Source organism: Silurus meridionalis, chromosome 10 (genome assembly GCF_014805685.1).
Source record: "Silurus meridionalis isolate SWU-2019-XX chromosome 10, ASM1480568v1, whole genome shotgun sequence".
Classification (NCBI taxonomy): domain Eukaryota; kingdom Metazoa; phylum Chordata; class Actinopteri; order Siluriformes; family Siluridae; genus Silurus; species Silurus meridionalis.
This window is the reverse complement of record NC_060893.1, coordinates 5,781,610-5,795,682: the sequence shown is the minus strand read 5'-3', so window position 1 is coordinate 5,795,682 and position 14,073 is coordinate 5,781,610. Positions and strand designations below refer to the sequence as shown.

Sequence of the window (14,073 nt, the reverse complement as noted above, 5' to 3'; positions counted from 1 at the left end):
TTTAAAAATGAAATTTGTGACTTCATTTAAATTCAATGTAGAAATCATTGAAATGTAAAATAGTATATATATATATATATATATATATATATATATATATATATATATATATATATAATTTTTATATATATATATTTTTCAATATACAGATATTCTTAAATAAGTCTGCCTCAGTTAGAAGCCAGTAAGGAGAAAAGCAGACGTGGGAAATTGTGGCTGCAGCAAATTCAGTGAGTAAAAACAGGAAACAGTAAGAAGTGTATATTGTTTTAATGGCCAAACCCAGATATTTACTCTGCCCAAAAAAATACATCTCTACATGCCCAAAAAAATAGTCTTACTACATAATTTATAAATATTGACTTTGACGATAAAGTTGCAGACCTGCCAGACTTTTTCTCAAATGTCAGACCCTTATGTGTAAGTTGTCAATCACTGACAGACACAGAGCTGTTTTAGTCCCTGATCAAAATACAAGTGAATGTGATCATTCATAATGCGATGCCATGATATGTCGAATGCACAGATAAAGGTCTGATCATGAGGAAACAATGTTTGAATCATAATTATACAGCTTCCTTTTTTGTAAATACTGTAGCACACTCTCACATTTCATGTCTGTTTCTTTGAACCCACACTATATGGACAGAATTTTGTGGATACCTGGATGTTCCACTAGATTTTGGAGTGGGATTGTGGAGATTTGTGCTCATTCAATCACAAGGGTGTTAGTAAAGTCTCTACTGATGTAGCTGAGGTGAGAAGGTCTGGGGTGTAGTCAGCATTCTAGCTCATCCCAGGGGTGTTTTGTAGGGTTGAGGTCAGAGCTCGTGTAGTCCACTCAAGATCTTCCGCTCCAACTTATTTAAAAAAGATCTTCATGGAGTTTTGGGTTTCCTAGTTCAAGTGAAAGTGAATGCAATGTTTCCATATCCAAAGACATCCTATGCAACTCTGTGGTAACAGTTTGGAAAAAGAACACATATGGCTGAAAAAAGAGGTGTTGAAAATATTTTGGTCCATGTAGTGTTCTCATGCATGATGAGGATGATGCTTTCTTCCAAATGGTTTTGCATCTTAATATATTTCAATAAAAGGAAATAGTTAATGTTACTTTTTATTGCATTTGTTTTCAGAGCTTGTGTTTTTTTTCATAAGGTCAAATGATGATCAGCAAATTATTTCACACAGTACATAAAGACAAAATCGATGTACAATTAATGCATTGTTTACAGAGCAGGAAAACAACAACAACATTTACATTTATGACCTAGTAACATATACAATGAGTTATACGCAGCACATTGGTAGGTTTAAAGACCTTTCTCAGCACTGTGTAAATAACTATGGCTTATATAAAATCTTTTCTCAGTGTGTCTCTGCGTCTCTGTGTCTCAGCATCTCTGTCACTCAAGCCGGACTCGTTTCTGCGGAGATGGTGGTGACTCAAGAGAGAATGCAGTCGGGGAGGATGGACGTGATTCAGGGAAATGCTCTGTACAGTACTTATCGATGTATGGCTTAGCAACATTCCATACCTGAGCCAAGAAAAGGATGAAAGCATCAAACAAATGTTTTTCTTATATGAATTAAAATGTCTGCAGTGCAACATTTATCTGGTGTGAGAAAGCAATTCTGTGCTACATGGACAAACTTTGGTGGACACTTCACCACATTCCACATTTAGCCTCTATGTACTGTTATAGAAACCTCCACTTTTCTGGGATGATGTTCAACTAGATTTTCTAGTGTGTGAAAAGGGTGGCAGTAATGTTAGGTACTGATGAAGGTGAGGTGAAGGAGGTCTGGGGTGCAGTCAGCATGAAAAATTGGTTTGAGGGTTGAGGTCAGAGATCTATAGAAGGAGATCTTCCACTCTAACTCATGTAAACCATATCTTCATGAAGCAGGATTTGTACACAGGGGCATTGTCATGCTGGAACAGGTTTGGGCCTCCTAGTTCAAGACAATTGTGTGTATAGGACGTTTATACATTTGTATGTATATTTTGTAGTAGCATTTTGGAAAAGCACCACATAAACCTGTCTCAATTTTTTTTCTAATATTGTCCACAATAAGCATAATATAAGATCAGTAAACTATTTCTAGATATTCAAGCTTAAAATAAATGTATATGGCGAAGATCATTTTGCATATTTTAGGTTTATGATTAAAATCTTCTATGAATTATTATTATTAGGAAATACTTGATGAATATGGCAACTGTTTTAAAACTTTACATTTTTTACAGTGTTATTCACATAGTGTGAATGGTAATGGTTTAATTTGTTTAAGTTCCATGTCAAATATTTATACAGGTGTGTAAATCGTGATAACCTGGCTTCTGCAGTGTATAGAAAAAACAAAGCATGACAAAGAACAATGAAGCTCAATGGAAGCATAAAATGAGGTTTACCTTCTGCTCTATGAGAAGCCGATGAGCAGTCTCAATATCTGCAGCCATAAACCTGTCTTTTATCCAGGGCCTGTGTGTTCCAAAAAGAGTAAAAGTCACATGGTAAAATGAAGATATAAGAATAGAAGTAAAACAACAGAACAAGCTATTTAAGAGTGGCATGTTTTGGATAGAGCAGCGTAACTTACTTGACCACTGAACGAACAAGGTCATACACCTTCTCCAGAGGTGTTGTGGTGTGAAGTGGCCGGAGAAACTCAATACCCTGACAAGCGGCTAACATTTCGATAGCCAGCACTGAGAAAATACAAACGCTTAAATGTAAACATCTTTGTTGGAAAAATCCACTTAGGAGCAAGCAACTATGTGCATAAGTGTTTGGTGGCTCTATTAACTGATTGCAGCCACTTTTACACAATTTGGTTTGTACATTGTAAAATACATTCATATGGTACTTGCAAATTAGGTTGCCATAATGTAACACATAATCCAGTTCATTTGGATGCAACTAAGCTGAAATATAAGGGTTTTGTTTAAATTTTACAGCACTTGGTGGCCAACAAATGGGACTAACAATTTCAGCAGTGGCAGGCTGGTGGTGCAAGGATTTGAACTTACAACTTCCAATCGGAAGTCACTGCCTTGTTCATCAACCCAACCAAAGTAATTGGGCAGATTTAAACACAGATTTGTAACTCAAAACCACTGAGCCACAACAACTAGCATGAGTGTGAATCAACTAGCAGGAGTGTGTGGTCCAGTGGTTAAAGCTTTGTGTCACAGATCAATAGTTTGTGTGCTCGAATTGCAGCATCAGCCAGATTTGTTAAAAACTTTACAATAGCATTGCGTTGTAAAATTGACATTAGACAATCGTAAAATAAATGTACAGTAAGCTTTTGGTGATTAGATTACATTCAACTTAGATTAGACTTACTGTTCATTGTTTCCCTCAATGCCTCTTACTGTTACTGCCTATTACTTTTTGCACTGTTATAGTCACCTTTTAAATAATACTCTTCTGTGTTTATCTTCACATTTTCACCTTATACTTTATTGTTTGTAATATAATGCATCTTTGCACTCCTGCAATAAGTTTATTGAATATAAATATGTACATCTGGTTAGATGCTAACTACATTTCATTGGCCCTGTACTTGTACTCTGCACAATGAATTAAATCTAATCTAATCTAATCTGATGACGAAAAATCTTAATGTACATTTATTTTGCAGTTGTCTATTGTCAAATTTACAATACAGCACTACTATAAAGTTGTCATTATTATCCAGATTTAACTGTCAAATATAGTTTCCAGTATAGTACTGCAAAATTGCACAAATTTTTACAGCATATTTATGTAGATAAAAGTCTACATTTCTGTTTATACCTTGCTCCACATGTTCGATCACTCTTAGAGCCTTTCTGGCAGCCCATCCTCCCATGGACACGTGATCTTCTGTGGCTGCACTTGTGGATAGTGAATCCACTGAGGACGGGTGGCACAACACCTTATTTTCAGAAACTGCAAAGAAAGAATGGTCTTCAGTAGAGATCGACTGATTCATTGCTTTTGCTGATTAATCAGCTCCAATATTTGATTGCTGGAACTATCGGCTTTCAGTAAAAATCCATCCTGATAATTTTTCCGGGATGTGTTAAACAGTACGAGAGCGGCCACTAATGGTGGATCACTGATGCCATGTGTCTTTTTAATTCATTTGGGATGTAATTGTTTTCATTTATTTGGAGTGTAACTTTTTGTTTTAGTTTAAATGCATGTCTTTTTTTTCCTCAATATTTATTAATACAATATTATAATATATAATATCAAGGTTCAGTACTGTTTTATAATTTTTATAATAAGAAATAATATAATAATAATAAAGTACAGTAATATTTTACATGGAGTGTTATGTTTGTTTTTTTTACCTATTTTAAAACTATTGGTTGACTGATCAGTTATCAGCACGTACAATCTAACCTAGATATTGGTATTTGTAAAATCCATTATTAGTTGACCGCTAGTCTTCAGCATATAATCATGTAATAACACACCATTGCGGACTCTCAGAAGAACACGTTCTCTGACTTGATTTCCATTTGATTCAGCCTAACCATATAATTCTACATAGTAGAGAAGTCATCTGTTTGATTGATCGGCCCCATGGTGTGATTCGAATGTGTGTGAGGTGGAAAGTGGAGAACTGACCGAGAGCTGCCGCAGTGCAGTGTGCAATCATAAAGCCGGAGTTCAGCCCCCCTTCATTAACCAGGAATGCAGGTAGCTCACTGAGAGATGGGTTACACAGACGCTCAATACGACGTTCGCTGATGGAAGCCAGTTCGTGAACTCCTATGGACAAATAATCAAGCGCCTGGCAAGAGGAATGAATGTGCAAAAGAAAGAAAGACAAAATGGCTGCTATTGATTTTTGTGTATTCACAGACCTTAAAAATGTGATGGGTGTAGAAAAACAATACCTTTGCCGGATATTCTCCATGAAAATTTCCTCCTGAAATGGTTTCTCCCCTTTCTGCAAAAACCATCTGTTTAATTTATCAGGGATAAACAGTTTTTTTTTTAGAAAGTTAAAAAAGCCCATAGTACTGATCAATTTGACAGGAAACCTTCTTATATACGGAAAGGATACAGGGTTATCTGTAGCACTGTTAATTTCTGTATTTATGATATTTTTGACGAAAGCAATTGTGTCATTAACGATGCCATGGACCTGCAATGATATAAAGGATGGTATTGATCAGGCTGAGAAATCACAAATGATATAAATGATCATAAAGATTAGAAGACAACCGAAAGGCTGTGAGTTGACCTGGGGACAGCAACGCATGGTGTAGGCATCCTGGACACGGTCACAAAACCTGTGGCTTTCTAAAAATATAAACATCCAAAATAATTATCTAGATGTAAGCAGTTTATGTTTTAGCTACATACAATTTGTTGTTAGGCTTCGTAGCATTTGTCTTTGTTTTCACCTGCAATCTCAGAGGGGTGGTGATCAGAGTCCAGAAGAGCCCGGAAACGCAATGCCACCTCTTTCTGTCCTGGGTGTGGCCGCAGCTCATGGATGTCTGCAAGAGATTTTCAATTCAAGTCTAGTCAAGTAGGCTTTATATTCATTTTAACCATATACAGTGCAGTACACAGTGAAAAGAAACAACGTTTCCCCAGGACCAAGGTTCTGCGGCAAACAACATAAATTAACAAAAGAAACACAGAAATACACAAAACTCTAAACTAACAACACAAAGTGCACATGTGCAACATTAGGTAAAAGAAAAAGAAAAAGAAACAAAAGACAACAGAACAGATGCCATCTCACGGCATATGACCTCCTCCTGGAGGGAGCTCTGGATTGGAGAAAGGTCTCTACCACCTCGGTAGAGAGTCACCTGCAGGGCTACCAGGAGGAGACAGACTCGATCCCAGCGAACTACAGGAAGCAGCACGACGGGAAAAAAGTGTCAATACGCAGCCTTGGCCACGGTTGCGCCACAGCATCCAGTCTAAATGGAGCTGGTGGATATAGGAAGAACCATAGGGCTTTTGCCCAAATCTCAAAAAAATGTTCCACCACCTGGGGGTAGAGGCGCCACTCCCCGGGCTTGAACCCCGGGCTTGGACCCCTGTCTCAACAAGGTGTTTGCTACCTCATTCAAGCGGCCCGGGATATAAGCTGCTCTGAAGGAGAGGAGCTTCCCCTAGGCCCACAGGAGGATCTGGCATGCCAGCCTGTACTGGGGCGTAAATGCAGACCCCCCTGGTGGTTGATTTACGAGACCACTGAGGTGTTGTCCGAGCGGACCAATACGTTGTGGCCTCTGACATTGGGGAGGAATTGCTTCAAAGCCAAAAACACAGCAAGCATTTCTAGGCAATTTATGTGCCACCTCAGATGGACACTGTCCCATAGACCTTATGCAGAGTGGCCACTCATGCCCGCTCCCTATCCTGTGAGGGATGCATCCGTCATAAGCACAATGCGATTACCTGGAACTCCCAACACGGGGCCTTGGAGTAGGAACCCGGGATCTCTCTACGCATCTAAGTCACGTAGGCCTCGCCGTGTGACTATGTGGGCAGTGGAAAGCTGCATGTGCATAGTTGCCGAATCCCCAATAATGCAGAGATAAGTGGTTCTCTGTATGGAGAAAGCACACTCTTCCCGGTATTCAGCCGAGATGTGAGCGGGAACGACATTTAAATGCCGGACCGCTAAATGCTCTGATTCAGCTAATATCAACCAATTGTTGATATAATTGAGGATACGGATGCCCAGAGCCACATCAACCATTCGTGAAGGTGCAGGGTAACAGGGCAAGGCCAAATGAAAGGACCTGATACTGGAATGCTTTGACCCTGAAAGCAAACCTTAGAAACTTCCTGTGAGAAGGGAGGATGAGTACGTTAAAGTATGCATCCTTTAAATCTACTGTGACAAACCAATCCTCGGATCTGATCTGAGACACGACCTGCTTGAAGGGCAGCATCCTGAACTGGAGCTTTATCAAAGAGTGGTTCAGCTGAAATAGATCTAGGATAGGACGCAACCCACCGTCTTTTTTGGGAACTATGAAGTACCAGGTGTAGAACCCGGACTCTCCGACTGAGGGACCACCTTGATGGCCTCCTTCCTCAGGAGAGTATCTACTTCTCATTCCAGGACCAGAGCCTGCTCGCTCACCAGAGTGAGAGAGAGCCTTTTGAACTGATGCGGGCGTGACATCAAAAAGAATCGCATAGCCTTGCTCTACAGTTTGCAGGACCTACTGGGACATGTCTGGGAAAGCCATCCAGGCTGCTAGGTTTTTCCTTAAGGGTATCAGCTTCTTGAGACAGACCTCTGTGGACCCAGACGCAGAGTGCCCAGATGCAGTCCTAGAAACAAGACCTCCTGGTCCGCAATGATGCCGGGCAGAACCGAGGGAGGATGCTCATTGGAGCTTGCCAGGCCCTGATGCACATTCATGGCAGGGTTAACAAACCAGGTCCCTGAAGGGGCCGGGGGGAAACGGGCAACAAGAAAAGTAGTGCTACACGCCCCCTGGTCATCCCTCCACAGGTTGGGTCAGGACCTTTTTGGTTGTTGCCCTCTACTTCGAGATGACAGTCCTTAGATCTGTCACCTCACAGGGCTTTACCCAGGGCACCGCGCAGGATTCTGCACAGGTAGAGAACTCTCTGTTGGTGCACTTAGCGGTACGAAGTACGAAGATCCAGCTCCCGCAGCAGGTTGCTTGGTATGCCTGCAGTACCGACATGGTGTGCAAACATCCAGTGGCCTGACCTGCTGAGGTGTAAGCCTTACCCACCAGTGCTGAGGTAGTGCGCAGGGTCTTTGAGCAAGAGTCAGACCAAGCAGAGGAGGAAGAAGAAAGGGACAAGCCTCAAAGAGCGCGCGCCGGGAGCAGAGCAGCCGCATAGGAATGCGATCGCAGTGCTGGCAATCAGCTACCTTGAGAGGCGAAATCGTATGCTCCGCTCCCAAACAAATCACACACAGGCTGTGTGTATCCCTTCCCGTTATGAAACAAGGACAGGGAGAAGCACACGCCTGAATATATATATATATATATATATATATATATATATATATATATATATATATATATATATATAAATTTTATTTCTTCTACTTTTATTTATTTATTTATTATTTATTTATTATTTTTTTGGCCACTATTTGCTCATTTAGTTTTTCTGCAGTAAACTGTTTATATAAAAGCAAGAAAACAGAGGAAATTCACTTATATAGTGTTTTGAACTCCAAGATGAGTAAATTGTGATAATGATTTGACTTAAAATCTAACTTTTTCTTTAACTCATCAGCTGTTCAACAGAAATAAGAAGCTGTTGGCAAGTTTTCATATAATACTTTGATATTTCATGAAAAAAAGGGCTCTATAGGGAAATCTCATACTACATTACAAAAAAGCATCCTGCAGTCTGCTTTCTCTCAGAATATATAGGTAGCAGGCAACTCTGTGCTTCTGAAGGTCAGACATTGGAGATTGGTTTTATTCAGGTATACGATTCTACACAGAGTTGTGCAACCCTTATCTAACTCATATAAAAATAGACTATATGCCTTACAAATTATATACATCTGAGAAAAAGAGGAACGGAAAGTTTTTTTTTTCTCACCACTGTCAAATGCTTTGGTGGTTCCCTTCAGGACCTCCAGGGTGAGTGCAGCAATGATATCGGCCTGTCTGGCAATGGACTCTGCCCTCTCTACAGCCTCTGCACCCATGGAGGTGATCATCTGTGTCCCGTTAATCAGAGCCAGACCCTGTATATCAGGACAAGTGGAATGTTAAAGCAATAATGTACTTCTTCTTCTTAGAAAATCAAACCTTTTAAATTATAGCAAAACCTTCTTTTAAGCTTTCACCCATGCATACAGTATCATGTTTCTAGCATCTAGAACAAGCAGTAATTATAGATTTTATTTTTTTGTTTCAGTACCCTGCCACCCCCCTCCATAGTTTTCTATAATCCTATGCTGTTACAAAATCCAAGCTTTAGATGGGTCAAGGGCGCATTTTTTTTTTTTGCTGAGGCCACCACACTGTGTCAACACAAAGACAGATAAACATGGTTAAAGCCTGACAGAAATGATTAGAGTAATACCTCTTTTGGTTTCAGTGATATAGGCTTCAGGCCATGCGCTTCCAAAACCTGTGTGCAATGCAAAGGTCAGACTTAAAGGGATTGCTGTAGAAAGCACAAATTGACTTCTAAGTCCTTTTTATCATTAAGCTTCGTAAACAAAGGGACACTGAATGGATGACATCGGAGTACTGTAGGATCGTACATATTTCGCATCAGCCCACCCACTCTTAGGCGACCACATTTTGCCCTCTCCCATCAGCCCCAGAGCTAAGTGTGAGAGAGGAGCGAGGTCTCCACTGGCACCCACTGTTCCCTTCTCTGGAACGAAAGACAAACAGGATGCTGTGGAGACAAGAGGAAATGGAATGGTATTTAAAATGCTGCTTGACTTTCAAAGCATAATAGAAGAAACATATAATGAAGAGGTCTGTAACAGAGGTCTTAGTGTCTCTTGTGTTTCTTGGCAGAGGAGAACAAATTGTTATCAATGAATGTTTTCCAAGTGTAACAATGCATAAAGCTTTCATGTACCGTTGAATGCCTGCATCATACTGTGCAGGGTTTCCAGAGAGATCCCGCTGTATCCCTTAGCTAGCACGTTTATTCGGAGGGCTAGCAACATTCGAGTCCTCTCAGGGTTCAGTGGGCTGCCCACGCCTACACACACACAATACAGCAATACAACTCAGATTAATTACTGGTAAATCTAGTTAAATATCTAGCTAGATTTTAAAAATCTTTTAACCTGCTGAGTGGGAGCGAATGAGATTCTCCTGTAGTTCCCTTAAAAAAGAAAAACAGCTTAAACACCTTAAACTTATGCAGTCTTTTTTGCATTTAACACTGTTTGGCTGCATTTTTTACACTCATATACAGTACTCAAACTATCAAAAGTGTGATCGTACTTGAGTTTGCTGATCGGGATGACGGTTCTAGCGAACTTCCCAAATCCAGTGGTGATTCCATACACAACTGGAGGGTACAGCAAATGCTCAGATATGAACCAATATAGACTCGTTTAGTTCATTATAGGTACTAAATAATATTGAAGTCTTTTCTAGTAGAAGGACTTTGGTATAGGTGAACCGATTACCTTTTTTTTCTTTCACTATGGTGTCCAGAGTTCTCTGGACTGCTCTACGTTTCTTTCAGCCTCAGGGGTCAACTGGTTTATAACAAATCATTATTATCACATCAATATATATCATGAAGCATGCAAAAAGTGGCATAGTATGAGTTACTTAGACTGTTGTAAATAATACTGTAAAATGAAGGTGATTTCAATTGACACATGGATGCAAATGACATTTTGGTCATGTTTCATGTAATATATGTCAAATTTCTATACCTTAATCTTGTAGTGGCCTCTTCCTAGGTTGACTAGATCGGTTGAATTTAGACTGTTGCCATCTAGGTACAGGTACTTTACACAGACAAACACATCACTCAGCAAATTGTATAACATTTGTACAATCTCTTTTACATTTATGACATTTGGCAAACACCTCTGAGTTGAGGGTTGAGGGCCTCGCTTAAGGGAGAGATTGGAACTCATGACCTCCAAAGCAGGAGGCAAACACCTTAACCACTGAGATACCACTTCCTCTAGGTCAGTGGTGTCCAATCTTTTCTACAGAGGGCATGTGTGGGGGGCAGGTTTTTATTTCAACCAATCAAGGGCCACAACTGAAAATGAAAATCATTAGATTTAAACAGGTAGAATGAAGTGTGGACTTGCTTGGTTGGAATGAAAACCTGCATCCACATCCACATTTCCACATTTGTAAAAAAAAAAGATTGGATACCCATGCTCTAGGTGTTTATGATCAGAAGTCCCTTATTGCAGTCAAGTCAAGTCAAACTCCATTTTTCTGACATTTTTTGTCCCCAATAGATAATTTAAAGATTAAAATTTTAGTTTTTGTCAGTTCTCACCTCCTCTGGCTCTCTGTAGGCTCTTGTTCTATTATGTTTGTTAAGGTGGACAGCTGTTCCAGTAGTTGACTGTATAAAAATAAAACTCACTACACAGTTTACATGGTCATGCTCTGCATGTATGATCTGCTTTATATTTTGTGAATACAAGAAGAGCACACGGAGATAACAAAACAATATGTTTCATAAGGATACAGATATGACATTCCAGGTTGGCTAGGAATGAAGTCAGAAGACATGGTGTCTCCTTTTATTTCTAGACAAAGGAAAATAAGACAAGGACACCTTGCTGAATGGTCATTATAAAAAACTAAATTAGTTGTTGTAAGGTGCAATGAAAAAAAGAGACTGAACCTTACCAAGCTCAACAAAGTCATTGTCCTCCAAGACGTCATCTATTGTATCATCAGTGTCCAACAGTCCCTGTCCCTGGCACCTCCTTGCCACAAAGCAAACATCTTTGACATGCGAGAACCCTCCATTATCAGGCTTGTTCTTGACATAACGCTTGAGAGCCTCCACTCCTAACCACTGTATAGTGCAGGATGAATCCTTACAGGGAACAGTAAGCCACTCATCTCTGACATGCACAGTAAAACGGGGCATTGTGCCACTTCTGTCTACCAGCTTTGATGTCTACTCAGGTTTTGAATTGAATCTGGGAAGATAAGTGAGGAGACCACCAGGCTAAACAGACCAATCAAATGGCAGCTAATGAACCCCTCCTCAATGCAGGGCGGTTGAACCCTAGGTTGTGTTTGAGCAACTTATCTCTAGCCTTGTTAGATTTATCATTTAACACACACACACACACACACACACACACACACACACACTACATTCAACTTCACCAAAACAGTACATAAATGCACAAATATAAATGATAATAAAACATTTTGAAGCATATACATACATTTATATGTAGGAATTATATAATTTAAAAATTTATGATTTAAACAAATGACTCCAAATTTAATCTCAAAATACTGCACCTGTAGTATATATTTAAAATGTTGTTTTAACCAATCAGATTTGGAGCTAAGGACACAGGGGCCAAATAGCAGGCGTACAGATGCGTCTGCATTTCCACGCCCTTTTATTGGATGGTCAGAGAGACCACCAATCAGAGCTCATAAACCACACCTGTAGCAAACTGCACATGTTTGTGTGGATTTACTAGCTGTTTTTTAATTCCACAATGACTGACAGAGGAGAAGAAATTGATTTGGTCACAGATGCACTTACAAGAACATTTACGAGATAGATTTATCAAGAAAATCTGGACGGTAAAAAGGTTTAGACAAAACAGTTAATTTTTTTAAGAACCATTTATGCTTTGAAATAGGTTCCCTGGTGGTTTAATGGTTAGGATACAGCGCTCTCACTGCTGCGGCCCGGGTTTGATCCCGGTCAGGGAACCAACCCCAGCCACTAGGGTTGCGCAAGCCAGTGCACTCTTAGTGCCGGTCCCAAGCCCGGATAAATGGGGAGGGTTGCGTTAGGAGGGGCATCCAGCATAAAAACGTGCCAAATCAAACATGCGGATGATCCGCTGTGGCGACCCCTAACGGGAGAAGCCGAAAGAAAGTTTTTTTTATGCTTTGAAATGTTTCTTTCCTGTAGAATATGTCAGTTTCGAATCACCAGAAAAATGGTATTATACAAAAATAAACAGAAAATCAGGGTCAGTTCATAAAGTTAAATATTGATGCTTCTGCTAGAGATGATGTATGGTAGTGGTGCAGCCATGGCTGCAGTAAAAGGAGACTTGTTGAATTGTGTTCATTGGTTTTCCTGCTTTAGTAATTCCATTTATTCTTGCTGCATGATCGTGGGAATACTAGAGGCAAGGTGTTAATACTCCATACATGGGTTGTAAGGCAACACACCTATACACACACACACAGACACACACATACGCCTACACATGCACACACATATTTGCACCTGGGAGGAATTTTGGAGTAGACTCCATGCTGCTAGGTGTAAAGTAAACCCGGGCAAACACAGGGAGTGAAATTGATATGTGAAAATCCAAAAAGTAACCCAAGCTCAGGATCAAACCCAAGCCCCTGGCACTGAGGCTGCACTGTGCTGCCTTTATTGTGTAGTATACACATTATACACATTAAATTCAGTGTCTGAAACAACTTTCTTTACTTGTTTTACTTAATTTAAGATATTTCGAATATTAATGAACATTAAAATTTGCATTCAGTGTTAACTAATAACAGACTATTATAGAATTATGCATTAACTTTCAATTCTCATGATCCTTAGACTGCACCCTCATCACTGGTTGACTTCTTGCCTAGTTCCATCTAACTTCAATTTTAGAGTAGGATAACTCTATTTGAACTCATTACTTTTTTTTATGTATGTACTGCAATCTAATACTGCAATTTATACTATTCTGAATTTTGAATGGATTTTTGTGTACTAATGTTTACACATCTTGCTTTTATATCTGTTGCCAGTTTTAAATATTACTACAACATCCATTTTGCCTCTTTAAGGAGGAAATGATTCCATATATGCAAACTTTCTCCTGAGATTCCTTTAATGCTTTTGCGATATAAATTGCCAAACCTCCAAACCATTTCAGTGGGAATGAGCGCTGTCCTCCCAGCAAAAACTCTGTAGGTTTCAGCAAATCTGTATTGTTTTTCTCACTTTGGAGAATTTATTACAATATCCATGACCTTTGGGTTAAATATACAATAATATATACATATTAACTACTCTATATACATACAGTTGTTAAACTGAATTAGACAGACTTTTCACTTGGTGGGTAGAAATTAAAAGCAAAAAACCTACAAGTGACTTGTAGTGACTACATTTTAGGTTAAATAGCTTTAATGCATTTATCTATATAAAAACAACTCTCTTAATAGAGCTTGATGTTTATTTTATTAATAAAAAATTACTAGGTTTACTCAAGGTCAAGAAATAAAGAGTGCACAAATTCTATATTGAATTCTTTGCTTTATCACGTTAAACACGAAACTGAAAATCCTGCTGACGTATACAAAAAATGATTTTTACAAAAAAACAGTGTGTGTGTGTGTGTGTGTGTGTGTGT

General features: G+C 39.3%; 1 protein-coding gene across 1 annotated transcript; it reads right to left on the bottom strand.

Moving 5' to 3' along the window:
- Window positions 1-1,104: 1,104 nt before the first annotated feature.
- Window positions 1,105-11,657, bottom strand: hal (histidine ammonia-lyase). Its single transcript, XM_046858641.1, is given in 21 exon segments — window positions 1,105-1,538; window positions 2,417-2,486; window positions 2,605-2,713; window positions 3,807-3,941; window positions 4,629-4,794; window positions 4,901-4,966; window positions 5,071-5,151; window positions 5,251-5,309; window positions 5,414-5,509; window positions 8,583-8,730; window positions 9,072-9,119; window positions 9,256-9,395; window positions 9,585-9,710; window positions 9,799-9,836; window positions 9,959-10,025; window positions 10,147-10,176; window positions 10,179-10,218; window positions 10,402-10,476; window positions 10,989-11,016; window positions 11,184-11,244; window positions 11,348-11,657. Coding segments are annotated over 21 exon segments (1,962 nt in total). The 5' UTR covers window positions 11,595-11,657; the 3' UTR covers window positions 1,105-1,406.
- Between the last annotated feature and the right edge of the window lie 2,416 nt (window positions 11,658-14,073).